We start from the raw sequence: 26977 nt of genomic DNA, 5'->3' as shown, positions 1-26977 counted from the left end.
ACGTGTCCAGGCGAAATCGAACGTCCGGGATAACAGGACGTTGTAACAGCTTCCACGGCAGTAACAACAGTCGACGCTAGCGTTGACGTGACTTTGTTTTAACAGTAAGTACAGTAGCCTGACACCACCAGTGCTGTTCGTTCATTTGGACGTGTGCCCATGCTGATCCTTTATCCGGATATTTTATTCGTATATTTTGATTGAAATATGCTGTTGCGAAATCATAAAATATCTGTCGTTGCCGCTGCCGTTGTCGTTGCGTGAGCTGAACGCGAACAAATAACCGACGATTGCGAAATCTCCTTAATAAGGAGATTTCGCAATCGTCCCAAAATTTCAAAAAAATACATGTAGTATTGGCGATGTTATGAAATACTGGAAGCTTTTTCGCCCAAACATACGGTACTATTAATACGCAGTAATACTTCGAAGTGAGTATGGTGCACGTCATCTATAAGTACCAACTTTTCACAAAAAACTCTGTCTTCTATTTCATATTCTTTACTCAAAATTTCAGCAAATTGAGACGTTGAATCGACAGATCTCAATGTAATGAAGAAATTCTACGTCAAATCGACAGATCTCAATGTAATGAAGAAATTCTACGTCTCATATTCAAATTTGGAGATGAATTGGTCCAGAAATAGATATTTAACCTAGCGGTATTTTACACTGTTACATGGGCGCTTGGATATTTGGCCATAGGGGTGACCGCTGGGATATGTATCTTGCTTTTTGTATGTGTCTCTTATCCGAATATAATATCCGGAGACAGTTGGGACCTTTAACCTCCCACTGTAGTGATAAAATGCATGAAATCGGTATTTAACGTATTTTGTTTTTGGGTTTAACTACATTAATTGTACGTTAAATAATAAAACCTCCAATCTTCGATTTGGCCAGTTGGAAGTTCCGATAGTACTTGCGAGTTAAAAAACGTACTGTATAACTAGTATTAATACTTCCTGGTAATAGTAATTGAAAACATGGAAATAAGATCGAATTGTCGAACAAGGATAGATCAATTAATTCCAAATGCGACGGTCAGTGGCCCATGCACTGACGTTGTGCAGACTGTTCCTGCCCACGTTGGACGCCATGTCGTTCGAGCAGCTAGCAGCGTCGTCCCAGTTCCATGAAGACCTCGTCCTTCGCAACGTCCACCCGTTCGGTGTAGTACTTGTGGATCCCGAGGCGCTACCCGACGAGCCGAATGGCCCCGACGGCGCGTTCTGCGCGACGGGCGAATACGGCGCACTCGAGTACTGGGAACGCGTTCGCCAGGATGGCCATGTGTTTTTTTACTGCAAGGCTCGACACACGAGTACGTGGCAGCCGCCTTGCGTCCACTTGGTGCAAGAGTTCGCGGCGGACGACCCGCGGCGGTATCCGTTCCCACTCTCCATCGAGCGTTTGGATCTACCCCCCGCGGTCAAGAAACACCACGCGTCATCCACCGGTGATTCCCATGAGGATGCGCTAGAGTCTGGCTCCACCCCTTCCGACTTGCACGACGAAACGCTCTCGCTAGTCGAGTTTGAAGAGCACATAGACGACCGCTTCTTCAGCTTCCACGGGACCCTGGACCACCTCCAAGGCGTGATCCTTCGGCCGTACTTTGACGTGATTCCTCCAGACCTCCGCGAACACGCCCTGGCCAGCCTCCCCATCGACAGGGTCCACGTGGACGCCGCATACCACATAGCGCTGCATGACGTGGTCGGGCTCGAAGTCGACTTGGAGATCGTCGTTCGCGAAGCACTTGAAGACGATGTGCCCGACCCGATGGTGTACACCGTGAGCCACTTCAGCGTTGAGCAGCGCATGGCCGTGGCGGACGCGTGGGCGGACGTCGGCACCTTCGCCTTGGCCCGCGGCAACGTCACCACGGCGGTGAATGCTTTCCGCCGGTCGGTGCATTGGATTCACGGACATCTGCCCGCGGTCACGCAGCTGGCGGCGGTCCTGGCGGCGCTTGGGTACTTGGACGACGCGTGCGAGTGCGTGGGGATGCTTGACCCACCAGCCCCCGTGTTGGCTTCGGCATTGAAGTCCGAGTTTTCCTTTTGCCCCACTTTGCACATAAACGACGAGACCAACAAGTTTCATCAGCTCAAGATGATGCTGCTGCAACTGGCGACGCTCACAGTCATACTTGTCGCGAGCTTGTGGTGGGTCCAACGACAGGCGGCGGTTGATGCCACATTGTCGCAGAGGTCTGCAGACAAGAAATTCACGAGGAAACCGCAGCAACCTCATCGAGGCCGATTGAAAGTGTAACACCATTCGAATGGAATACTGTAACTAGTTGACAGTGTTACATATGTGATGTGGTTCCATTGAGTAGCTTTGGTACATAGCCACTACGACGGTGTATATCATCATGACGATGATATGCGATATATAGTTACTATTTACTGATCTGGGGACTTGACCAACACTATTATATAATACGTAACCCAAGTGTGTGTACGACTAGTACTACTACTAGTAGTAGTACTAGTAGTACTTATCTGATTGATAGCTTTAAGTTAATGTCGCCCGTAGTATGTGTGATGCTCCATCATGGAATAGGAACTACTGGTGCACACTAGTCCTGCTAGTACATTACAAAATACTATGTAGAAACTACTACTAGTACATGTGAAAAAGCTCTGTTCGTGGTTATATTCTCGAGTAGACGACTGTACGCACCCCCTACTATTCCTAGTGCTACTAGTAATAATAATACCTACGCAATCAAGATCCCACCCAGGCCAAAGTTGATGGTCGCGAGCAGCATGTCGTGCATGCGTTCCTTGGTCGTGTATGGCGGCAGCTCCACCGAGAAGAAGCACGTGTGGGCGACGGGGAGGCTGAGGACGCTGTCACGACCCGCCTTCTTCGTGAGTTTGAACGGCTGGGGCCACTTGCCCCGGGGCAGTCGGCTGCGCCCCCACGCGAACCGGACGAAGTCGGAGCGCTGTTCGTCTGAGAAGGATGCCATTACCTCCCAGAAGAGCCGAACGGTGTCGTCCTGGTCCGTGTACCCGTCGTACCGGGTGTGTTGCTTCCACAGGGCAATGTCAATCTTGGGGGTGCCGCAGCTGAGCATCTCCATCTCTTGCCAGTTGAGCAGCGTGAGCACGCGCACGGGAAAGAGCGTCGAGAGGCCGCGAAGCATGGCGGTGACCTGCACATCGAACTCGTGTACGCGATACTGTTCAACCTTGTCGCAGTAGTCGACGCGGTTGGCAAACGTCACGCGCTTCTGGCCTCCCCCGGGCACGAGCTCGGCTAAGTGCCCGTTCGAGTCGAACGTTGTAAAGCGCAGGTCAAGGTCGGCGAACGCGCTCTGAAACTGCCCGTCGGTCGTGATGCCATCCTGGTCGCAGTGCCGAATTCCAGTCAGCATCTGCACCACCAGCGCGTCCGTGCCCTCCAAATCCGCCGCGTCCACGGGCTGTCGAAGCAGGACCTTCCACACGAGCGGGCAAAATGCAAATGGAAAGTCGCCCTTGGTGCGCAAACTGATACCCTATTGTGTTATATATGATTGTCAAGATATATGGCAATCGAATGAGCAGAATAACCAAATCCACAGACAATCGATGTATCGACCAAGAATCAAAAACCACAACACACAAGTGGCCAATCAAAACAAGATCCACTGTTCAACGGACTCAACATCGACTTAGTGTGAGACTGATATTAGTGTGAGACTGATATTAGTGTGATACTGTACAGTGGTTGCAAAAGTCGGTAAAAAAAACATAGAAGCGATCGATAGATTTGGCGAATCTGCACAAAAGTCAGCCACATTATGAGGTAAAAGCAGCACAATATATCATCAATCCATGACGAATGAGGTGGATATCCCGAATTGATCGACATTGTATATTGATTGTTGTGTTTATGCTAAACTGGAGCGATGAATCGACACAACCAAATGTACAGAAGAATCGGCATTAGAAGGGTTTAGCCAATCAGGTTGCAGAAAGCCATCACATACGTCAAATTAGTGTATGAATTCAATTAGTGTGATACTACCCATCACCACAGGACAACTCTTTTACATCACAAAATTCAGTACAATAATGAATCGATCGATAGATTTGGCAAAGAATTAGCTCAAAAGTCACCAAATTTTGGGTAAAAGAAAGTCAATATCAAAACACATAAAGCAATCGATCGATCGTACCAGCAACTTGCCGACAAACTCAAACATTTGGATGGCCACGGGCGACGTGCACTTGCTGTTGGGCACGTACATGCCACGATTCAGCCCTACGAACACACGAGTCCAATTCAATACTATAATATTCATGGACTCAATGGTACTATATCCCATAGGATAAGTATATATCACATATGATGATGATATATATATATATATATATCTATATATTCCAAATTATATATATAATTTCCAACGATGGTTCAAACGTAGATAAAGCAGTACTAGTAGTACTAGTAGTAGAAGACGTACCAGTGTTGTGCTGGCCGTTTGGACATAGCAAGAACAAGTTAAAGTGCGTCGAAAATAGATCGTCGACCATCGAATTCGTGCCTTCGCGGTACACCCCGCCCCAATCGACACCCTCTTCGCCGCGGAACTTGACGCTAAAGAGGCGGCCCTTGCTGTCTATTTTCCTCCGAAGAGACTTGGAATCGACGGCATTCAGCTGGCGGAACGCTTGGGCGAAGAAGCACTCGGAGCTAGACGGTTCCACCTCTCGGTCTTCGCGCGACTCGAGAGCCCGCAGCCGATCCAACGTGATTCGAGCCGTACCGTTATTGGAGGCGGTTGTGTCTGGCAAAACGACTGTGGCTTCGATCGCGGCTTCCACGAGTTTGAGCTTAAGATCCAGGAATACGCAGTGGCTCAACTGACGCAGCTACAACAAGACAAGTATATAAATCCCATTCTCCCTGAATCGTCGATTCAAAAAAGTGTGACACCGTGCTGTGATCAATCCACCCATCGGTCAACGTAGAACATATGACAGTGGATTGGGTATATATATATATATATATATATATATATATGGCGGAGGTGGTATACATGTACTACCTACCTGGTGGGCAATTGTCCAAGAATACTCTGAATCTTTCAAATTTAACAGCGAAATGCACCCCGCTAGCCGTGTATTGAAGCATCGTAGTAGCGCATACCGCAATTGAATCTACCAACCACACACAGCACATATGAGTAAAAAGCATCGTGTGTCCTCATAGCACCGCAACTACAACGACGATTCCGTACGATCGAACAACTATATCCAGGATATGCAGGGGGTGAACGTACCTCGGACCACGGCAAGTGCAACAAGAGCGAGCATCGCAAGCCGTCGAGTGTCGGGTGCAGCCGGATGTCTGGCGGAAGGAGCTCAGCGTGGACGCCTTCGCCCAGACTCTCGACGTGGAAATTCACCCAGTCGACCAGCTGCGCGTCCATAGCAGGGGTCCACTCCACCATTTGCGCCGCCATCGCTTCGATGCCGCGGACCGAACACCGCGCCAGCTGCCGCTCAAGCGACATCCCGACCGCCGTCACAGTCACACTCATAGTCGGCTGGGCCGTCGAGGGAGTAAACGTGTACCGGAGAACGTCGCCCACGACATCCATCACGTCTGAGAGCACCTCCACAGGCACAAACTCCACCAGACCAGTCGATGAGGACGATGATGTGCCTACTTCGACGTGGACGGCGGCGCGCTGGTCGAAGCGCGGGTCAAAGCAGAGGCGCAGCGAGTGCGCGCCGTGGAAGGTCAGCGTGTCGCTGGCCGCGGTCGTGTGCTCCAGCGTGGCACTGGCGCCGTACATGTCTAGCCAGATGAGCACCACGAGTTCCTGCGATAGGCGCTGGGTAGATGCGTTCAATAACACATGGGCCAGCTGCATCGTTTCAGCGATGATCAGAAGCAGACTGGTGGCTTCCGTGGGCACGGCCAGCGGTGGCGCAATCGGCGCGATGTACGGCATGTCGTGGTGCTGGAACCACCGAGATGACGACACCACCACGACCGCCAATTCAACCAGTTTGAGCAGATGCGTCGACACGAACGGCCGGCCTTTGGCTATATCTGCCTGTGCCTTGGCGATGGCGAGGTCGCCCATGCGCTGGAGAGGACTGACGTCGATGGTAGTGAGATTGGGTGCCTTGGTTTGGGCTACCACGACAAGTTGCAGCAATAAGTGGATCACTTTGTGTTTGTGTGGGGCCCGGGGAGATTGCAAGTACTGGACTAGGGCGTCGTACACAAGGGCCATCTGGCATGGAACGAGCAGTGGCAAGAGGGGGTCAGAGAGGAGGAACTCGAGCAGCCAGCACGCATAGTCGAGCGATGGATGGTGGAGCACGTCCAGCTCATTCGCCCACGACATACTCGGGAGCACTTGCACTTTGAAACGGAACCCGTACGCTGTCGTCGCCCCATCAGACTCGTCGTTGCCGACAAACTTGAACCAGAATGACCGAACATTGATCCACGTGTCGGCAAACGGGTGTTTGGTTGGCCCTGCGAACACCGCGAGCAGGTGCTTGCAGTCCACATCCGAATAGAACGACAGTGTCGCCTGGTTTAATAAACTCGACCGCTTGTCAAACACAACTCGGACGGGCAGCGGCGTGTGCTGTGGGACTGCCACGTGGACAACGTAGTCGCTCTTGGGGTAGTACGGGTGCAGCGATTCGTACTGGAGCGGCGGTGGTGGCACCAGCTGGCTCACGTTTCCCTCCCGCGCAATATGCGTCGACCGCACAAAATGAGAAATGCACTCGTCGACTAACAGCGACGACAGCGTCGGGTGGTCGTTCAATATACGCACGATGGCTTCTTGCACGGGTTTGATCTGGTTGTTGCTGCCGGCGAAGGACGCCCCCACGACCAACTTGACCATCTGGATGAACGGCGCGGGGCCGCCCATGAGGGTTAACACAGTCGCGCTGTCGTTGCTTAGCAATTCCAGCAACGCCCGACGCGCATAACACGTCGACAGCGCCTGTTCCGTGCGCAGCGCCACCTGGTAAATGCTGTCCACGGCCACCAAGTCTTGGTCAAACACTTTGCTCCATCGTTTCACCTTAATCGCACACACATACTCTTCCTCTAACGCGCCGTTTTCCGTGTTTAAAAAGCTCAAGAGCACCGTCGCATGCGCCGACGTATTGTTCGATGCGACCACCGTGCCCGAGCGGGCCAGCTGCGCCACGGGGCCGATGGTTTCGCTCACGGTGAGCACGACATTCGGAGGCAAGTACGTCGGGTCCAGCGGCCCCCACCCGTTTTGCCGATCCCTCGCGACAATTGGGGCCAACGTCGCCGTCATTAGCGAGCTATCGACGCTGGCACTTGGCGTGTAGTTATTGCTGGCGGTGTGGGGGAGGCTTGTATGATGACTTGGGGTTGACAAGGACGACGAACAAAAAGCGCCTACCCCCATAGACACCGTCGACATATCCGCGGGCAACAGCGTCACCGGGTCTTCTAAGAGGAGCGAGTCGTCTTGATCGGCGACTTCCAGCGCCGCTTGGTCGTGAAGCCCCGACAGGTCTTGGCAGAACGCGTCCATGTGCAGATTGAGCGGTGTGGAGAACCGCCGGCCGTGCTCGAGCAGCCACTCGACCGCGCGGTTGGCGTCGCCTCCGCAAATGTCGAGCGCGGCCAGCACCAGACGCATCGGCATGCCGGAAATGCCTTGCAGATCCCGAGCCTTGTCTTCGCGACACGTTGTGTCGTCCAATAAGTGCTGAAAGTGAGACGACGGCGTTGAACTAGACGCCAAGTTGCGGCGGTAGGTGATGGCTCCGTCGCCCATGAGCCATTCCACCGCAGCATTCGGGTCGTCTCGCGCTTGTTCGAGCGCAATCAAGCACAAGTCCATGTCAAACCCCATCGACGCCAGCGTAGCCGCAAACCCTTGCCGGACCGCCGACACGGATGGCGGCGGCGGGGGTGGCGGCGGCGGTGGGACCGACAGCTGCCGCTTGGACGCGTCTGGAATAATGGGTGTGGGATCTGCCAGTCCCTTGAACATCATCGGACCCAGCGGCGTGGAGGCTTCAATGAGGCGACTGAGGATGCTCCGACTGCGCTCTTGCAACGCGGCGGTGCTGACGAACGCGGGAAAATTCAACGGCGTGAGCGCCGTGGCCACCAACGACGCGGCGGACGCAAGCAAATGATCGTGCTTGAGAAAAGATTCCAAGGCCAACAAGGCACGGGATCGCAGCTGGGCGCGCCACAGCGAGTCGTCTTGCAGCGTGGCAAAGTGGAGCAGCGGCGGCATGAGCAGCGCCGCCACACTGGCCGACACGACGCGCGACGGAATCTCTTCGATGGGCGACATGTCGGCAACCCGCACTTGCTGCACTTTGGAGCCGTCGTCAAACACCACTCGTGCAGTGTCATGTGTCCGGCTGATGAGCGTGGCCACGGACGGCGCCTCGTCGGCAGAAACCCCCTGGACTTCGACTTTTCCGCCGATGCGGAGGCAGTCTAAGTGTGCGCCGAGCACACAGAGGGCCCCCATCGCGCGAAGAACCACCACGCGGGTACGGAGGTTGCTGGGGTTGCCGGCTTCTTGGGTCACGACGGGCGCCGCCTTTCGGATGGCGGCGCTCAGCACGTCCGACACGCGCGAAGTCCACGCCGGTTCCCGCAAGAGGAGGCGCAGCAGCGCGACCGACTCGGCGGCCAGCGTGAGGAAGATCTGGCCCGTGTTGAACCCCAGAGGATTGGCCAGGGATTCCCGCATGCTGCTTTGGCTCATGGGTTCAGCGTCGCTTCCACAGATCGAGTCGGATACACGGTCCAGAAGGAGGTCCAGAAAGACAGTGTCCGATCCGAGAAGCGCGCCAATTTGTGCGGGGGTGACAACCGACGCCACCTGCCGAAGCAGCAGCTGCACGAGGCGCTGGGCTCTCGGAGATCCCATGCGAAGGAGCAAGAGGAGTTCGCGTAGCACGGCTGGTTTGCTCAAGTGTTCTTGGGCGGGATACGTATCACTTTGCGAAATGAGAAACACGAGCAGATGAAACACATATGCTTCGACTTCGAGGGGTTCGAGGGGCGCGGGTTCCTGCGATGTCTGGTGCACCGGCGTCGACATGGATCTCAACATGGACGGCTGCTGTGCCCGAATGAGCTTTTCCGCGTCGTGGATGAGTTTCGTGGCCGCGGCTAGTTCGCGCTCGATGCCTTCAAACACCTTTCGGTGTAATTCGACCGAGAACCACAGCCGCTGGGCCACGGGCACTTCAAGTGCTGTGGACGTGGCCGCTGATTTCGCCACGTCACTGGCGGCGTCGACCGATTTCTGCTGCCGGTGGTCGGCTTGCTTGTCTAGCCGACGGTTCTTGGCAGACTGCGCCGCTTCCACCGCTTCGACTTCGACCCGTCCGCGGATCCCGCTGATGGCTACGATCCCGACCAATCGAAACACAATCCACGCCGTGTGCTGCAATTGTACCCGCCCCACCAGACTTTGAACGCTGGGCGCGGCAACATGCATCATGTCCTTTGCAGTTTCGTCGTCGTCGTCGTCGTCGCCGCTCTCGTCGCTCAACCCCCACAGATCTTCGTGCAGTTCTTCGTGGTGGATTGCTTGCTTGATCCGAGTCATAGCACGAGTGAGATGCACCCGACGCCATCGACGGAACCGGCGCTGCACCGATTGAATCCCCCCACAGGCTTGCTGCCATTGGCTGCTTGTCGTCGTCATGGATACATCCCATACAGGTACGTTCATTCGCGTCCAGTGGCACTTTGTGAGCAAGGCGTTGCAAGGTGCCGCGTCTGCACACACGGCGAGCTCGCCGTCTCCATCGTCGAGGTGGTAGCTAAACAGCACGGACGAGGCTCCGACGTCCGCCGCCGTCCGCCGCTGGTAGTTGGCGGCGACGTCGGCCACCGTGCGGGAACTTCCGAGCCACACGCGTAGCTCCGCCACAAATCCTTTGAACTTCCGCTGCACTTGGGTCGCCGTCACGTCGGGTATCCAGCTGCCGAGCCGCGCCAGGCGCCACTGCACCTTGGCGCACGTGTTGGCGTACACTAATTGTTGCCTGTGGCGGCCGTTGACGACCAAGTCCACCACATGCTGGTCGTGGTCGTACAGAACAGCCACATGGTGCCATGCATAACAGGCAAACGGGTGGTCAAAGAGCTGTTCGCGCGGAACGTTGCCAGCGACGGCTAGCTGCAGACGGTTGTCTACGAGTTCAACGTGAACGCTGCCGTCGGCAAACCCGACTTCGCTGCGGAGGGTGCTGTACCCTTGCAGCTCCGTGGGATGGATCCACAACTCGATGCAAAACGACGACGACGTCGTTGATGTGACGGCGGGGGCGATCATGGGAAACTCCACTACCGACACATCGTCGCCCAAGTTGAGCTGGAGTACTTTGCGGCCGAGATCGAATTGTTTGGTCGCCCACTTGAGTTTTGTATGCAGCGACTTCAAAAAATCCGAGTACGCAAGCACCGTCGACGATGCCGTGTGCTTCGACACGAGTCGTTTGAACGACGAGGATGCAGAGGATGTTCTGGCGGAAACGTTCTTGGGGGCGTACGCGGGGGCTTGGCGCATCACTTGCAGCACGGCGCGCTTAGTCAGGTTGCCGACAAGCAGACCTTTGCGCACATATGCTTCAGCCAGGGGATGCCACTCGGTGACGACAACCGTGGATTTCGACGGGCTTTTGTTGTTGTGAAGTGTAGCCCCCACTAAATCGTGTGGAAACGAGTGGTCGTCGTTGCTAGCAATATCGTGTCGGGCGTTGCTGGACAGCGTCGCGACTGAAAACAGCTTTGTGAGCAACCCAAGGATGTCGACATGCAGTAGAAACTCGTGGTCTCGCGGTTCAAAGTCGAGCGCCCACGCTCCAATAAGGCTCTGCTGCCACACGATTGAACCAGACGAAGCCCCCGTCGACGACGTTGGACTAGCAGAGGCCTTGGCTAGCATTTGGGCCAGCACAGCATACAACTCCATGAACGCATCTTGAACACGCTTTAGCACTGGACGAGTGCATCCTTCCAACCCCTTGAGGTAGTGGTGCCGCACCGTCGGGCGGAACGCCAAACTGCCGCCTTCAACGAGGGACTGCGGCTGCTCCAAGTACGTCTCCCTGGCCACCCGTTCGTCGTCGGTGAACCCCCGAAGCGCCGGCCGCAAGAACAGCACCGCGCTCGACCGACACGAGTCGAACGATAGGACATTCAAGATCGACTTCATTGCGTCCAGGCCAAACACCCGAGACTCGGATCTTGTGTATCTACAAGTTATATATATATTGTGAGCAAAGGCACGAGAAATATATGTGTGATATTTGTACATCGATCCCAGTCCTAGTCATACTAGTAGATAGAGTTTACAATTGCAAGCTATACCGAGGTAGCTCATTATAGCACACCATGTAAACACTCTTCCTTGAGATTCCACATATTGTTAGTTTGATAACAAGACACTACATCATCCTACTATGATATTACTGTCGGCAATCCATATGGAGAGCCACCACCAAAAGCCACAATTCACATACAAGCGAACACCATTCGCCATATTGAACAGATATTCAGTACACAGAATATATATATATATATATCGTGAAAGACCATCATACCGGCGTTCTAGCAAGGCGTACAGGACGTCGGGCGGGGCGCCGACTCCGTTGCGCACGTACAAATCACATGCTCGGAGCATCGCGCTGAGATATCCATGTTCGTCTTCAGATGGGGCGTCGACGTCGTCGTTGTCTGATGGTTGGCTCGCGTCGACGACAGTAGTAGTAGTACTACTACTATTACTAGTCGTGCTGCGCCTTCGAATACGCCACTTGTGCTGGGCTTGGAGCACTTGGACGAGGCCATTCCACTTAGACCGATCGCTCAAGCTCAGACTTCGCCACCGATCGACCATCGGCTGCAGGGACGGCGGGTGCTCAGCCGTCCATTTCTCAGCCAAATTGGCCAATGCTTCAGGTGACCACCGACTTGGCGTGTCGGCGGGAGGTTCCAAATGACATAGAAATTCCGCACGAACTTGTACGTGATGGACAAACAACTCGAACGATCGCGGCAACGTCAGCTTTTGCTCCCATACCTATATACAGGTTCAAAAAGGGGAATCAAAACACAAATAAACAGAAATCAAACACTCAAACACGAGCCCATTCAAGAAAATATATCAGTAACTCCATGTCACAAGTGATGACGTACGCTGAGCTCGTCGGGGGTCGAGTCCACTGCGGTCGAGTGTCGTTGGTCGTCATTATCGGCGACAGCAGCTTCCTTGGCCCGATACTCGTGCTTGCTTTTAATGAGCCAGTGTCGGAGTGTTAACAGACACTTCCACACGAGCGCCATGTCGGCGGATGGCGCCACCGCGGCGTCGTGACCTGCCAGTAGCACGGCTTTGGCTTCATGCAAGAGATGCGGCGGCGCGTGCTTGATAAGCGCCGTCATCATGGCGGCTTCGACGTGCGGGAACGTTTCCTGGCGGCGCCACATGATTGAGTCGGGGAGAAACTTGTCGAGCCAGACCAGCAACTTTGGGGCTTCATCTCGCAACATCAAGTCTGTGTCGTCTACTGCAGTGTTGGGCACATCATTGAGCAACGAAGATGACTTGCGCTGGTAGACGAGGGGATGCGAAGGCGGGGCGGGTACCGCCGCCATCCCCAGGTTATACCGTGGGTTTAAGAACGATCCTTCTCCCTTTAACGCAGCTGCCCACGACGTGCCGGTCACATCAAGCACAAGCGAATTCCTTCGACTGCCACACGACGACGACGGACCTGTGAGCCCCCCGCTGAGCAACGTCGACTGGAGCCACGGCTGAAGCTCTTCTTCGACGCCGTCGATGGGCGGACCAGAGATGAGTGTGCCCGCAAACCGACCAGCTAATGAAGCTGTTGAATTGAGCACATCCAGTAGCCAGTGGAGCTGGAGCGTCGATTTGGCAATGCCTCCAGGTCGAACGTCCACCACATCGTGGAGGCCGTAGACGCTCACGGCAGGCACCACGGCTAGTGGCAACTCGATGGCCACATCGGTGCCGATGGGGCATCCGTTGTGGGCAAACCCAACCATGTGGCGGTCATAATCGATGGTCATGGCAAACACATCGCCGCCAAGCACGACAATCTTGCTGATATCTCCTTCTCGTCTTCCAAACGGGACACACACTCCTTGGTTCCACAGGCACCCGATAGCCGGCATGTACCCGATGCTGCCTCGGGATTGGCCGACGAACGCCCCCGACACGGGCAGGTCCCCCCCGACGCCGCATTCAAAGCCAAAGCAGACGTGGCCACTGACACCGCCGCCGACGCGGCTGCTCTTGACCACAAACTCCAACGTGTGGACGCCGTTGGCGATCGCGCTCGTGCAAAACACTGTCCGCCACAGCCCCGACTCCCCCAACACTGTGAGGGTATTGCCGACGTGGCCAATGGACACAGACGCCGCCTTGCGCTTGGCGTTGAATTTCACGGCTTGGAGTCCGTCGACGGGAACTATCCACGGCAGCGTGTCCATGGGGTTGTCTTCCTCGACGAGAAACGTAGGGACACCGTAGGCCGCGCCTGTCAAGTTTTGCGAGCTCGGAAACCCCGACGACCCCGACGCGTAGCAGTCGCGCAAGATCTTGATGAACGCCCGGTCGTACTCTTCGTCGGGGAGGTTCTCCTTCTTGTACCAAGGGTCCCCTCCATTCGCAAACTCTTGAGTCGTGAGGCGATATAGCTTGCCGTGGCTCACTCGAAGCGGCACCGCCAAGTACTCGAACGCGTAGCCCATGCCATCACACGGAGACGTGGACGCGACTGTCACTGACCCCAGCAGCGCCTGCGATGCCTCGTCCCAGAGCCGCACCGTGTGCTTGTGCAGCAGTTTGCCGCCGTGTCGGACTGGGTGGACCGACCTCCCTAGCGCCACGAGTGTGAACGACGCCATAGCTTCAAATTGGAACCCGATCTGGCCTTCAAAGTGATCTTTCTCGCCCGTGTACAGCTTGGAAAAGACATTGTACAGCTGCTTTTGCACGCGCGTGGGGTTCTTCTCCAGTTGCCACTTGCCCACGTCATCCGCGTCGACCGCGTACGACGCCAGCCGCTGGTCCAGCGCCAAAAGACGCCGCTCCGACCTCCGGACGCCGTCGTCTTGCCCGCATACGACGTCCAACACACGCAGCACCATCGTGAGCTTGGGTAAGAGGGGGCGGACGAGCCACGTTTGCCGACGCAGCAGGCTCAAGCCCGACACCAACGGCGGAAGCAACGTCCGGAGCACCGACAACGATCCGTCGGCGGTGGCTTCAAGGGAGGCGTCGAGCGTCCGGCGGGCAAACGTCAAGAGCAGTTCGCTGTACCGCATCGTCATATCCTGGATCACCACGCGGAACGCATGATGGTGATCTTGCTCCCCCCGCGGCGCCGCCACCGCCGACTTGTTTGTCAGCTCAATCGCTTGAGACAGCAGAAACAGCTGGAATGTCTGGACACATGCCAACGCGTCGGCCGCCACACAAGTCGAGTGGTACTCGTCTGTGAGCAAATGGGTCATGATCTCGTGGACTTGGGAGCTGTGCAGGCGGTCTGGCACGTCGGGGAAGAACGTGAGCACCCCCATGTCCCCTGGCATTGCCAACAGCGCGAGAAGCCGCGATAAGATCAAGTACCGCGCGGACGACGGGTCGAAGCGGTCGCGGGCATAGCTTCGAAGCAGCGTCAGCAGCAGCGTGGTGCGATCCCACGATGCCGGATACAGCAAGCTCAATCCGTCCACCAGCGTTTGCGCCGCGGTGATCTGGAGGGTGGTGACCAAACATCCACTTCCACCAGTCCACGCCCTCGTCTTGGCAGGGGACATTGGATTAGCTACATGGACATGCGCCAAACTCTCGAGGAGCGCACGGATGTTGGCGACGACGGCAGCTGGCGGCGCCACGTTTTCAAATGTAGAGTTTGGGGAGATCGGTGGTGACGATGTGTACATGTCGAGCACAGTGAGCTGCCGCCCGAGGATCTGAAGCAGCAGCTGGCATCGCCGTACACTGAGCGAATCAGTGCGCTTGTCGCCGTGGGTTGGAGTACACAGGGTATCCAAGTGGGATTGAATCAACGCAGCTAGCAGCGACAAGGTCGTCATGTGCGGCTGGAGGCAAAACGGTGCTTCCAGCGGTACTTGGCGGCGGTCGTTGGCTACAACCATCTGCCCCAGACGATCCACGACATCGAGCAGCGCCGTCGCCGCTTCGTCCAATGGATGGCTGGCATTCGTCAACGCTGGACCTGCAGACAGCAACTCCAGGGCAGGGTGTTCCTTGGTCGTTATCGCTTTCGATAGGTTGAATACATCACTGGCTGCTGGTTGTATCGTGGTTGCTTGGGATGTCTTTATTTCAGGAGTAGTAGCAGTAATAGTACTAGTACTAGCACATAAGTGTTGGCACAGGACACACCCTTTGGCTGTCCCCTTGTTTACAAAAGAACAGCTCGAGCACACCCAGTCGTCGACTATCGTGAGCTGCGGATCGACCCAAATCGCGTGCGCGCCGTGGTTGCTGCCGCTGCAACTCACGCGGAACTCTAGCATGCGAACCTTATGAATCGCCACGGAGAAGCTTTCAATGTGACCAGACGTCGTCACAGGCTTGGACTTCCACAGCAACATGCCGTCGCCTACTAGCGAAAACACAACCGAGATGCCGCGTTGCGCCAGAACTTCGTGCGAAACGTCGTCGTTCAGCGCGACCCCGCCCGTCACCGCCGCATACCCCATCCCGAGGTCATACGTGGCAAAGGCTTCGCCGCGAGCCGGCGGATGGATGGATAGCGACCGCTGCCTGGCTTCCGACCGCACACTAATTGAGGCCGTCGTAGCTGTCGTACTAGTCGCCGATGCATCCGCAGCTCCGTTCAACGAAGAAGCCGCTTCCCCCGTGTACCCCAAGACATTGCCTCGTCCAAATCGACCGTGGCCGACAGCATATTCGTACTCTGGCAGCGTCGAAACGTATACGGGGTCGGCAGCATTGTGGCCACTCGTTCTTACCGACATAGACGACGACGACACTGACGTGTCACCCCACTTGTGCAAACTTTGCAGTGTAATCACCTTGCCTGACCCGTAAAACGACACGGCTGGGTACACTTCATGGCCACCCAAGTCGGTAAAGACGACGCCGTACTCTGTCGCATTGATTGCAAATGACATCGTACCCACATTCATGTCAACGTCAATTTGCACCACATCCCCCGGGTGAACTTTGCCAATAGACCGACTGAGTTTATGGCCCCGGGCGTACAAGTTGCCGTTATACCCCCGGAGCATCCACAGATTGGGAGATGAATCGTACCCGCTGATAGTTACGGGCAGAATCGCCGCCCCAAAGCATGTCATTTCGTCGTCGACGGTATCCGTATCGAGGCGGAACCTCCAGCTCGCTTTGCCGGTTGAGATGGGCGAGTTGACCACCGCGTGCTGGTAGCTCGTCTCCCGCGTGCGAACGGATGCCCCGCCATCCTCGATGGTCGTGCCGGACGACCCGAGGGTGGCATCAAACCCCGCGCGCACCTTGCGGGACTCGGTCGACGGCACCGCGAGTTGAATGCGCTCGGTTTCGGCACACACATGCGCCTCGATCGCATGCAGGACATGGCTGGCCGAGTCGACGCACACAAGGCGACGAGTTACATCGAAGTCGTTCGTCCGCAACGCCAAGGCCAAGTGAACTAGCCGCAGCAACGCCGTCAGAGACCCCGTGGCCAATGTCCACGTGTGCAGAGCTAGACAGGCGTCGTCAGCTAAGCTGCCTCCATTTGGTTTCGGGGTTTCATTGGTCGAATCGCGATCGCCGTTGCTGGGAACGTTCGTATGCAATGCAGCATTCACGAGCCAGGCTTCGACGTCGGCCATCACGGCTTGCGGCGCCATCGCGGTGTCCTGCATTGGCGCAAGGACGCTCAAGTGAACTATGCCGTACGTGTTGTCCTTGTTGGCAGTGGGCATGCCCGAAAGCGCGAGTCGAACGCAATCGGTCGAGATGGGCACCGGCGGCAACTCGAAGCGATCGGGGAACGGACTTGACGGTTTGCTGTGGAATTCCTTGAGGGATGTGTACGTGGCAGCTCCACGTGCCTTGGTTTGTACGACAATCGTCGACGGTTGATGGGCACTCGACCGCCATTTTAGTCGCAAACCAGTGATGTTGGTCCGCGAGCCTAGCGACAGGGTAATGTATGCGACACCGGGGCGAACCGTCGACAGCCAGTACGTTGATTCGGAAGAGTCTAAGATTGAATGGACAGGATGCAACGGAGACGTGTGGCTGGCGTCGACTTGGGTTTTCAGAAGCATCACCTCTTCTTCGGGGGCTTTGGGCGGCGGACTCCAGAACGATAGCAGAGACAACGGCGGAAACGATGACAGCATCCGGCATAACTCGACGAAAGGAGCGCGCGCGTTCTCCCCGCTAAAGTCGAAGAAACCCAGCAACGTTGACAGGGCATGGATCGCTACGTGATGGAGCTCGACGTGCGGCGTGGCGTCCGCTTGAGGCCGCGGCAACTTTTGTGTCCGCACTGACTTCATCAACGACGACACGATCTTGGCGCTGTGGAACATGACGGCAAATCGCCGCTCCAGCACGTACGTGAACGTTGGCGTGGGTAACCCGTCGATGAGCAGCTCCTCGAGAGTCCGCACGAGGGACTTGTCCTTGTCAGATGAGTCCAACAGCCCTGCAGAGTTCATGCTAAGATGGTCGTCGACGTTTTGACGGCACTTGATGCGACGCTGTGGGTGCATGCGATGTTCCGTGGGTAGGTCGCCGAAGTAGTTTTCCCCACAGATCAACCCGCGGATGAACGTGTCGTTCAACAAGTTCAACTGGAGATGTCCGAGGTACTCTTCGCTCTTCAAGTATTCGTCCCAACTGGACACGCTCGAGTACTGCAGCGGCGCAAAGCATACCGTGCAACTACGGGATTTCCCCGCGTGCAACACCGCAGGTTTTGGCATCCAGCCTTGTTCATGTACAGGCAGTTCAAAGTCCCGTCCAGCTACTGCATTTTGCTGTGGATCCTCAGGCAAAGGTGCTGTCGCCATGGCAATGGTAGCGGTAGCCAACGGCGGTGGGGGCGGGGTAGGTGCGGCGACGACCGGCATAGTTCACGATCGTGGCGCGCTTGATCCGATATCTCGAACCCCAACAAAGATCTTGTGCAGGAGAACAAAAAGCCGTCGATTTCATTGGTGCACTCGATGGCGGTATTGATATACGTCATTTGATTGGAGGAAATCCATGGTATTCGAAATTCTACTTTGTATTCATGCATTTGGATTGGCCAAAATTACCTTTGCAATTGCACTTTCATTGGTTCAATGCGAATTACTTAGCGGCACGATTTGATTGGTCGGTGAAGAATCTATCCGACTCTGATTGGTCCCCAACGTCGTTGGATTGTTGCATTGAAGATCTATCGAGCTTTTTGCGGCAACTATACGTATAACTGTCCACGTTAGATGGATTGGCATATTGTCAGTAACTAACCAACCATGCACAGCTATAAAACACAAACACTAATGAGTAAGTACATACTAGTAGTAGTATACGTAAGGGCCGAGTTCCGTGCCACATTTAGAGGCCCTCAGTTGGAGATATTCCTGACGTCCAATTTGCTATTATAATAGTGTTTTTTAATCACGAGGAAAAATGCAGATTGTGTGACTTGAAATTGTATCGAATTTCGCATTAGTTTGGAAGTAAAATGACCTTGAATATTCAAAATCTCGATAGGCTGAAAACAAATCCGTGCCATTTTATCCGGATGCAACAATGTAGCCTCAAGTATCAGAATTTCAAAGACGCGTTCTATTGGCTATAATACGTCCAATATCGACCGAATTGACCTATCAAAGCCGTGGCACGGAACTGTGTTGGCACGAAACTGTGCATAACTTACTGTTAGTAAGAGCATCTCCAACGGTAAATTCTAACCTAAAGCATAGGTTAAAGTCAAACTTCGTTTTTACGGTTGCTATTTTGGCACTATCCGGACTTTTTAGAAATTTCGTCTCGCAGAATTTCTATTTTCGCGTGAAATAGCAACAAACCCTCCGGATAGAGCAAGAGTTTCTATTCTACATCCGTAACTTCGAATTGACATATTGTGAAATAGAAATAAAAACGCCGTTGGAGATGCTCTAATAAGTAGTACTCCATCAAGTAAGTCTATATTAATTGGCCTGACGAGCGTCGGCATATCGGACAAACTTGGTGCGATCCGTGTTCCACTCGCCGACCTTTTTCTTGGGTTTGTCGTCCGACTTCTTGTATGTGACGTTTACCAGCCCTTCCTCGACGAGTTCCAGCACCCGGTCCTTCATCTCGAGCGCTTCCGCTTGCATCTTGAACGTGTCTGGGAATCGGTACGACAGCCACAGGTACACGTCAATGAGCTTGGCTTTGATTTCAACATCTCGGAGGGCCAGTTCATTGCGCGGGGCCATCTACCCATATTGTTATATAAGCCTCTTCACGATACTGACGTCGTCAGTACCTTGGGCAAATACACATCCAACGGCACGCTGCGTTGATTTCCGTGTCCTATGGCATAATCCACAAAGATTCGACGCGCGAGGGGGTTGCGCAAGTTGGCCGGCGCCGTGCAAAATGTAAAACGTTCCGCCAATGGCATCGGAATGTCGGCCAAGAGCACGGCGGCTTCCTTGATGTCGGCAAACTTGCACATAAAGTAGTCCCCGTCCAACCGAGCGAGGGACACATACTTTTCCTATATTGCCAGCGCTATTAAACTAGATTCACTGTATTATCACATACCAACAGGACGCCCAGGTCGGTCGTATCCGGCATTTGCTTGGCAAATTCCACCATCTAGGCGAGTTGTGAGGTATTTTTATCCGGATAAATCTTGTATTCACTTGGTCTGTGGAAGGGAAGAGGCCCGCCGCCTTGAGCAGCGCCGGCGCCTCATGATAGGAATCCTGGAGATATTTCAAATCTGCTTCGTTGAACGTCGTGGCCAACCCGTGGGCAAAGTCGCTACCCGACCGACCCGCCCGACCCGCGATTTGTTTGGTCTACCCGCCCATCATGAGAATCCAAATATTATATATATACAGATATATATTCGTACGAGGGAAGGAGTGATGTCGACCATGTCGGACCCGTCAAACTTGAGGATGCTGTCAAAGATAATGCGGCCAATGTTCAGGTTCAGACCCATTCCAATGGCATCCGATGCCACCAGCACATCGTAACCTAAATATTATAACTATCATGGATATATATATATATTATATACATATATACCTTTGTCTAAATATTAAAATTATCATGGATATATATATTATATACATATATACCGTTGTCTAAATATTAAAATTATCATGGATATATATATATTATATACATATATACCGTTGTCTAAATATTAACATTATCATGGATATATATATTATAAATATATATACCGTTGTCAGGTTCGTTGAAAAGCCGGGCTTGTTGCGACCGTGTTTCCGGTGGCAATTGGCCGTAGATGATACAACACCGCATCCCCGTCGAAATCTCAATTTCCCGTTTGATCTACGACGGATGTGAATATTATTATATTCTTCTTCACAAGACACCGTTGGGCAAATATATAAATATATATATATAGTTTCGTACTTGAAAGATTCGACGGCGGGAAAACCCGACGATGCAATCGCCCTTGCGAATGTTGGAGTATGATTTCAACGCTTCGGTTTCGATCGACAGCGGACTGCGGCGGTCGTACGTTCGCAGTTCAAAGTCGTCGTCCCCGAGTTCGGCAAACTTTTTGACCTAATAATAATAATATCCACCAAAATATTAAACAATTATCTTTCTTCACCATATGAACGATTCACAATTCCTTGCTTGTGTCCATCCATATTGTAAACGTCTTGTCCCTTACCAAGTCCACCGCTTCCATGGACCCGCACACATGGATCTCCTTGGCTTGCAAACAAGATAGTGCACTACACCATCATCGTTCTCCCGCCATGAGTGTCTTTTCATATATATATATATATATATGAAAAGACACATAAAGACATATATATATATATATCATTCAAGTTGATCTCGGTACCGTGTCCACGCCCACCCGCGCTCGCTGTCACCCATGAGTTGGATCTCGTCTAGCACGGCCACGTCATACACGGCCGACGAGTTGCACATTTCGACGGTGCATGCTACGTGTGTGGCCGACGGAATCTCGCGCTTCTCTTCGCCCGTGATCAACGAACAGTACACGCCGTCCATGTTGAGGTTTTCATAGATTTCCAGCGCCAGCAGTCGCAAGGGGCCGCAATACAAGCCTAAATGTGTCACGATATGAATCAGACTCAGACGAATATCATCCTGGAGACGAATCCGGTTCAAAATCAGACGAGCCGTGCCAGAAGAATCAGAAGGGGTACGAGATATGGCATCGTGAGTGACGAATCAGATTCAGACTCAGAGACATATCATCCTGGGAAACGGATCAGATGCCGTGTATCAGAAGGGGTGCGATATAGCATTGTGATTGCCGACGAATCCGAAGGGGTATATCATCATGACATGTCGAGGAACGCGGCGAGCAGCACGTACCGTCATTTGCTTGTTTGAGTCGAAGCAATGCTTCGTACGTCTTGCCACTGTTGGTGGGTCCGCCGTGGTAGATGATCTTCCGCTTCATGGCGTGGGCCTTGGGGTACCAAGTATGCGGCAGCCGAAGGTCGGTCAGTTCGCGAAGGGACTGCGTGTCCTGGGAAATGTCGGCGATGTACGCGTTCTCCTTGACAAACGTGAGGAAGAGGGGGTAGAACTGCAACGCCCCCGCCGCAGCATTGGTCTTGAGGCCCTACACACAAAATGCAACGATTGAATCAGTCAAGCAGGAAGAACAAGACTGGAAGGACCTCGACGAAGTCGTGCATTTCACGCGTGTCTTTGAAGTGTCGTTCAGGATGGGACACCAGCGAACGACGAAACTGTGTGGTCGCTGGTCCCCACTCCTGGTCGTTCAACCCGGCCGCCACTGCCATGGACTTGATCTCAAAGTCGCGTCCAAACGTCTTCAGTCGCCGCTCCAGAATCTTCTTGTCCGCAGCCAACCATCCTTCGCCTACTCATGGACAGTCATGAGGACGAAATACACTTGCAATGGAACGCACTCTCGTGGTAGGGGTCGGTGGAAAACATCCGTCGTTGATAGCTTGAACACGACTGCTGCTGCTGGTGCGTCATCATCATGGACATCAACGGAACATGGGCAGGCCGTCCAATAATGCACTGCGTGCTAGTGGCAGTGATGGACGCCACGGCTTGTTTGGACATGCCATGGACCAACGGAGTTGACCGCTTGATGGCGCGCAAGGTAGCTTGACGCAACATCGTTCGTTCTGTTCGCACCAACGATAGGTTGTTGGCTATTTGACGCAACACTCAACCGGACGATTTGAATTATCCGGATTATGGCCGAGTGGCATTGACCTATTTTAACGATACCAAGTGCCTAATTTAATCCAAGTTGCGTAAATTAGGCGACCAAATCGTAATCATGAAAGCCGAAGACCCAAATGCCGCGGCTGCCAGCGCACTCGATGCCACGTCGGCTGCCTTCGAGGTTGTGCATCATCTTGACACCGTCAATGCGTACTACAACAGCTTCCGAGTGGCAGCCGCAAGTCTCCGCGTCTCTCATGTCGCGTACATTCAAGAGTCGTCGAGTATCAACCTTAAGAAACGAAAGCGAAAGGCATCACCTGCGTCGTTGTCATTGCGGTTGCCATCGCCGGACCTCCTCGCCAAACTCGAAGCAGTGCGTCGCCATGCCCTTCCTTCTGTGCCCACTCTTCTTCCTCCATACATCAACCTGGCTACAAGCACGACTAGTTCCACCGCTGACCCCCCTCCAACAAAATGGGCGTCGTCGCACACGTCGCTTGCATCAACGTTTATGGACGGCCTCCAGGAGAACACTTCCGACGACGATACCCTCATCATGCACGCCAATCAACAGTACATCCTCCCCCGACACTCTGCGTTCGTGCTGGGCGATGTGTTTCGTCTACCTCCTCTTCCGAGCATCCATCGGTTCATTGTAATGGACCCGCCGTGGGAAAACAAGACGGTCGCCCGAGGGTCGACGTACACCACGATGCCGCACACACGCCTCGTGCATGTGGACATCCCGGCCCTTGCCCATCCCGACGGGTGTCTTCTCGCCATCTGGGTGACCAACAAGCCCACGTACTCGGACTTTATCCGCCAAACTCTGCTGCCTCGGTGGGGGTTTGCCTATCTTCAGACGTGGCACTGGCTCAAAGTGGCCGGCAATGGCGACTGCGTGACGCCGCTGTCGTCATCGCACAAACTACCCTTTGAAAAGGTGCTGCTGGCTGGACGCGGGTCGTTTGCATGTACATCCATCCCAGACAAGGTTCTCGTCAGTGTGCCGCTGCGTCACTCGTGGAAGCCGCCGCTGCTGCCGTCCGTGGCGCCGTTCGGTATCGACGAAAAAGGCGATGCCAAGCTGGAAATCTTTGCCAGGGAGTTGAGACCCCATTGGACGTGTGTCGGGAACGAGGTGCAAACGATCATCATCCATCCATCCTTTTTCATTCCAAACTGATATATATGGGTCAGGTGCTCAAGTTCCAACACATGACCCTGTTCGAGTTGAACGAATAGAGGTCTACCGTCTGTATCTTTGCAATGGCCTCAACAACTATGACTTTGCCGTTGGTAACGAACGTTCAAGTGCAATGTGCTGTTGAAGGTAGATTAGAGGTAATCTCAGTCGCTGTCGACGATTTCGTCGTCCACGTCGTCTGCTGACACGAGCAGTGTCGGGGCTGCTGACGACGTCTGCGGCAACCATCGCTCGTACGGCCTCACATCTCGATGGTACGACGCCCCTACAAACAACACGCACATGAGAAGCCAGATCCATAAAGCTACCCTATATAAACTTGTAGTTCCGACCTTGTTTCCACTGGTTAGTGTCTTGCGCATGTTGAGATGTCGAGTATAGTTGGGACCGCGTCAACGGCCGAAACGTCGACGGGGCTGCATGAACATTGGTCACGTGCATCGTGCGTTCCAACATGGCTTGGGCAATCCCTTGGGCGTGGTAAAAGTACTACCAAGAGCATCAAACCAGTCAGTCCTTACCCAACATAGATAGGTTCCTTCTTGTACATTGGAATTGGACCGATCGTGGTAGACACTGTGCAGCAGCGTGTCGGTGAAGCTAAACACGTCAAACGCGCGGGCGACGTCGTCAATGTCTGTGAAATACGGCAAGCAATTCTGATGGACCATGGCCAAGACGTGGCCAGTGTCGAGGCTCGTCTGGCTCAACCGGCATTTTTCATCCGTCAGATCTGCCCGTGAGTCATATCCTTTTATATAAACGTACGGGTTTCTACACCAGAATACCTTTTCGGTGGAGTATTTTCCCAAGCACGTGGAAATCCGACAGGAACGGATCCCGTCCACCATTGCTGCTGGTGCTGTTAGAGTCTGTCGTGCGTTGGAACTGCAGCGTGTTCATGGCGTGCCGAATGTCCCCTCGACAGCTCTCGACGATATGCGCCACGTCTTGGGCCGACACCGAAAGCCGCTCCTTCCGAGCAATTTGCGTCAAGTACCTTTTTAGCATCCCTAACTCATTTCAAAGAAATCTAAACAATTCACTAATAGCTCATTGGTCTAGTTTTTTTGCGCCTAAAATGTACAACGTGCACGTCACTAACCACTCAACACATGCACGTTCGACCATCCCTCCTCACTGATTTGTACATTGCCCATTCAGATATTGTACGTGGGCGACCCATAAACAGCTAGTCAAATAATCCAGTAACGTACAAAGTTTGGGCAGCGAACGGAATTAGATACCTCGAAACTGTGCCATTCATATAGCCATCCCATGGTCAACACGGACACATACAGAGAACGAAATACAAAACAATTCTCGAATTCGTAGTATATATTGTCGATTTGATACACATTTGGGGAAGGGGTGCAATCGAATCGCGCCGACCAAATCGATCCACAATCGATCCGATTGGTCGAATTTCATTGAGAGGGTTTTAATTGGCTAATAATTTTGAGCTCATCTGAAGTAGCCAATCAAGTCGATTTAAATTCCAACGAGAAACCACGCCACAACACGAAATTTCACTCGAAAGCACAATATTGGGTTGTTTTTTTTCTTGAAGTAATCTATAAATCCTCAAAGATTCAGCAAATACAACTTTTCAAGCATGAATGTGTCAAGTATATATACAGTTGAGTAAGTAGATTTAAGGAAATTTAGAAATTGCTTCTATAGTCGTCACGGGTGAATTCTTGTCCAAATTAATCCCTGTCGTGTTGGCTCGACGTACCGGGGGCGATGGGGTTGCAGTGAATGACGTGGACTAGAGGCGACTGCATGACTTGTGCAGAAAATTCCTTTGCGAGCATGTTGGTCGTGACCTTGCCTTCGCGGACATCGCTGTACACAATCACGATCGGACTCGCGGCATAGTCGCCCTGTGCGTCGAGGCGGCGCTGCAGGACGCGCTGCAACTCTGCGCGATGATCAGCGTGGAAGGACGGCCATTCCTCCACGAGGATCACATGTCTGGACGACGTTTGAGATGCCTTGCTGGAAAATGCCAAGCTCGGGTATCGCTGGCTGCGTTCTAGGAACGAGCTAAAGTCGTCCATGGCAGCGGCTTTGTGCTGCCGGTTGGACATGCCGGTGGTATCTTGCCACTCTTTCACAGCCATCCCCAGCTTCGTCGCCAACGAACGGACCAACGTCGACTTGCCGGTGCCAGGAGGCCCGCAGAGGAACAACATGCGTTGGTGGGTCGAGTGGACGAGCCAGTCAGACACTTCTTGCGCCTTTTTTGGGTGAATCACCAGATCCACCATCCCATGGGGCCGGTACTTGTCGTTCCATAACGCAGTGTCGACTTCGATGCTGGGAGGATGCGATCGATCGTTTCCTTGGGAGAACGGTCGCGACGGTTGTGAAGACATGGATGTGTCGTGATGAGAAAAGTCGTCATCGCTAGCGCTGTCGATCGATTCCATGGAAGGCTGCCGCCGCGGTTGAGCGGGCAGCTTTGTTCTGGTTGGACGAATTGCGTCACAGAGACTGCACTTGATGCAGGGAGTGTCGTTGATGTATGTGCAGATTTGACAGGTCCACGGAGTGGCCGCGGTAACCAGTGGTTTCGACTTGGATTTTCTCACATCTTGCGATCGGCGTCGTGGAGTGGGCGGTGCAGTGGTCATGGTTGATCTCGTCGCTGGCAATGTACGCCGAGGGTTACTGCACAGCTCGCATGTTTGGTTCCCCACGGAGTTCGCGTAGGTGCATCGGTCGCAACTCCACGCCGACTCCACCTGTTCGATTACCACGACGACGTCGTCGTCGCTGTCCTTTCTTCGTCCATGGATCAATCGCTTCCGCTTCCGCTTCTCCTTCTTGTAATCTTCGTCGGAGGACGTGTCCGAGTGGAAGAGCAGGTCCTACAGCGACGACTAATGGTGATGCTCCCTAAGCTCTGGGGCACATGTACCTTACTCATCTTGCCTTCCACGCACAATATTAATCGGATGCATTTCTCATATCCGGATACGGGACCTGACGCAACGACAAAGGCTTAAAAATATTCTGCGTACTTTGGAGTTATCTTTTTAAATAACTTGATCTGAGTAAGGACGTTTGCCAGGAATTAATAAACACCACCATATTTTATTTATCTGGTCCAGAAAGGGCAGTCGCAAGTGCCGTTTTTGGCGCGCCACAGGGGTGGTATCAACTGTGAGAGGTCATATTGGAGGTTTTCATTGGTGGAAATTTTGAATCGGGTACTGCGATTGGTGCGATCTTTGAGTGCGATTGTCCTATACTTTAGACAAGATAAAAACTGCAGTGGGAATATCGAATGTCAC

General features: G+C 53.6%; 5 protein-coding genes across 9 annotated transcripts; 2 read left to right on the top strand and 3 right to left on the bottom strand.

The window, feature by feature from the left end:
• Nucleotides 1-1009: 1009 nt before the first annotated feature.
• Nucleotides 1010-2322, top strand: H257_02343 (hypothetical protein). The gene has a single exon (XM_009825930.1). It carries the CDS (start codon nt 1036-1038, stop codon nt 2278-2280), a length of 1245 nt encoding a protein of 414 aa, XP_009824232.1. The 5' UTR covers nt 1010-1035; the 3' UTR covers nt 2281-2322.
• Nucleotides 2323-2637: 315 nt separating this feature from the next.
• On the bottom strand, nt 2638-18199 carry H257_02342 (hypothetical protein). The gene is made up of 7 exons (XM_009825929.1): nt 12205-18199; nt 11610-12088; nt 5288-11261; nt 5058-5165; nt 4469-4877; nt 4181-4266; nt 2638-3517 (listed from the first exon to the last, which is right to left on the bottom strand). The coding sequence occupies exons 1-7, from the start codon at nt 18154-18156 to the stop codon at nt 2732-2734; spliced, it is 13794 nt and encodes a 4597-aa protein (XP_009824231.1). The 5' UTR covers nt 18157-18199; the 3' UTR covers nt 2638-2731.
• Nucleotides 18200-19180: 981 nt separating this feature from the next.
• On the bottom strand, nt 19181-22432 carry H257_02341 (hypothetical protein). Its single transcript, XM_009825928.1, has 12 exons — nt 22195-22432; nt 21940-22145; nt 21629-21881; nt 21126-21354; nt 20949-21012; nt 20681-20836; nt 20485-20596; nt 20148-20272; nt 19933-20091; nt 19832-19885; nt 19551-19784; nt 19181-19500 (listed from the first exon to the last, which is right to left on the bottom strand). The coding sequence occupies exons 1-12, from the start codon at nt 22412-22414 to the stop codon at nt 19228-19230; spliced, it is 2085 nt and encodes a 694-aa protein (XP_009824230.1). The 5' UTR covers nt 22415-22432; the 3' UTR covers nt 19181-19227.
• A 148-nt stretch (nt 22433-22580) lies between these two features.
• Nucleotides 22581-24006, top strand: H257_02340 (hypothetical protein; the record flags this gene model as incomplete). Its single annotated transcript, XM_009825927.1, has 2 exons — nt 22581-23609; nt 23669-24006. 2 exons carry the CDS (start codon nt 22581-22583, stop codon nt 23711-23713), a joined length of 1074 nt encoding a protein of 357 aa, XP_009824229.1. The 3' UTR covers nt 23714-24006.
• On the bottom strand, nt 23495-26620 carry H257_02339 (hypothetical protein). 5 transcript variants are annotated; one of them, XM_009825922.1, is made up of 6 exons: nt 26602-26620; nt 25414-26551; nt 24464-24688; nt 24224-24408; nt 24008-24164; nt 23759-23940 (listed from the first exon to the last, which is right to left on the bottom strand). In XM_009825922.1, exons 1-6 carry the CDS (start codon nt 26608-26610, stop codon nt 23819-23821), a joined length of 1836 nt encoding a protein of 611 aa, XP_009824224.1. In that variant the 5' UTR covers nt 26611-26620; the 3' UTR covers nt 23759-23818. The 5 variants fall into 5 exon arrangements, with proteins under 5 accessions (XP_009824228.1, XP_009824225.1, XP_009824226.1 ...); XM_009825926.1 differs by having other exon boundaries at nt 23495-23940; nt 25414-26602; XM_009825923.1 differs by having other exon boundaries at nt 23495-23940; nt 24224-24688; nt 25414-26602.
• Nucleotides 26621-26977: the final 357 nt, after the last annotated feature.

The sequence above is a fragment of the Aphanomyces astaci genome, assembly GCF_000520075.1.
Source record: "Aphanomyces astaci strain APO3 unplaced genomic scaffold supercont1.4, whole genome shotgun sequence".
In the NCBI taxonomy this organism is placed as follows: Eukaryota; Oomycota; class Saprolegniomycetes; order Saprolegniales; family Verrucalvaceae; genus Aphanomyces; species Aphanomyces astaci.
Note: the sequence above shows the minus strand (reverse complement) of the source record. Positions and strands in the feature narration are given on the sequence as shown.

Bases quoted from the DNA above. Each gene is read 5' to 3' on its own strand.
- H257_02342 (XM_009825929.1), bottom strand. From the start codon at position 18,156: ATGCCGGTCGTCGCCGCACCTACCCCGCCCCCACCGCCGTTGGCTACC. The intron at 11,262-11,609 runs GTATGATGGTCT...TATAACTTGTAG, and splicing joins TACGCCTTGCTAGAACGCCG to ATACACAAGATCCGAGTCTC. The intron at 4,267-4,468 runs GTACGTCTTCTA...GTGTGTTCGTAG, and splicing joins AAACGGCCAGCACAACACTG to GGCTGAATCGTGGCATGTAC.
- H257_02341 (XM_009825928.1), bottom strand. From the start codon at position 22,414: ATGTTGCGTCAAGCTACCTTGCGCGCCATCAAGCGGTCAACTCCGTTG. The intron at 19,785-19,831 runs GTATGTGATAAT...CTGGCAATATAG, and splicing joins CCGACCTGGGCGTCCTGTTG to GAAAAGTATGTGTCCCTCGC. The intron at 19,501-19,550 runs GTACTGACGACG...CAATATGGGTAG, and splicing joins TGGATGTGTATTTGCCCAAG to ATGGCCCCGCGCAATGAACT.
- H257_02343 (XM_009825930.1), top strand. From the start codon at position 1,036: ATGCGACGGTCAGTGGCCCATGCACTGACGTTGTGCAGACTGTTCCTG.
- H257_02339 (XM_009825922.1), bottom strand. The intron at 24,409-24,463 runs GTATTCTGGTGT...ACTCACGGGCAG, and splicing joins GAAAATACTCCACCGAAAAG to ATCTGACGGATGAAAAATGC. The intron at 24,165-24,223 runs GTACAAGAAGGA...TGCTCTTGGTAG, and splicing joins ACGATCGGTCCAATTCCAAT to TACTTTTACCACGCCCAAGG.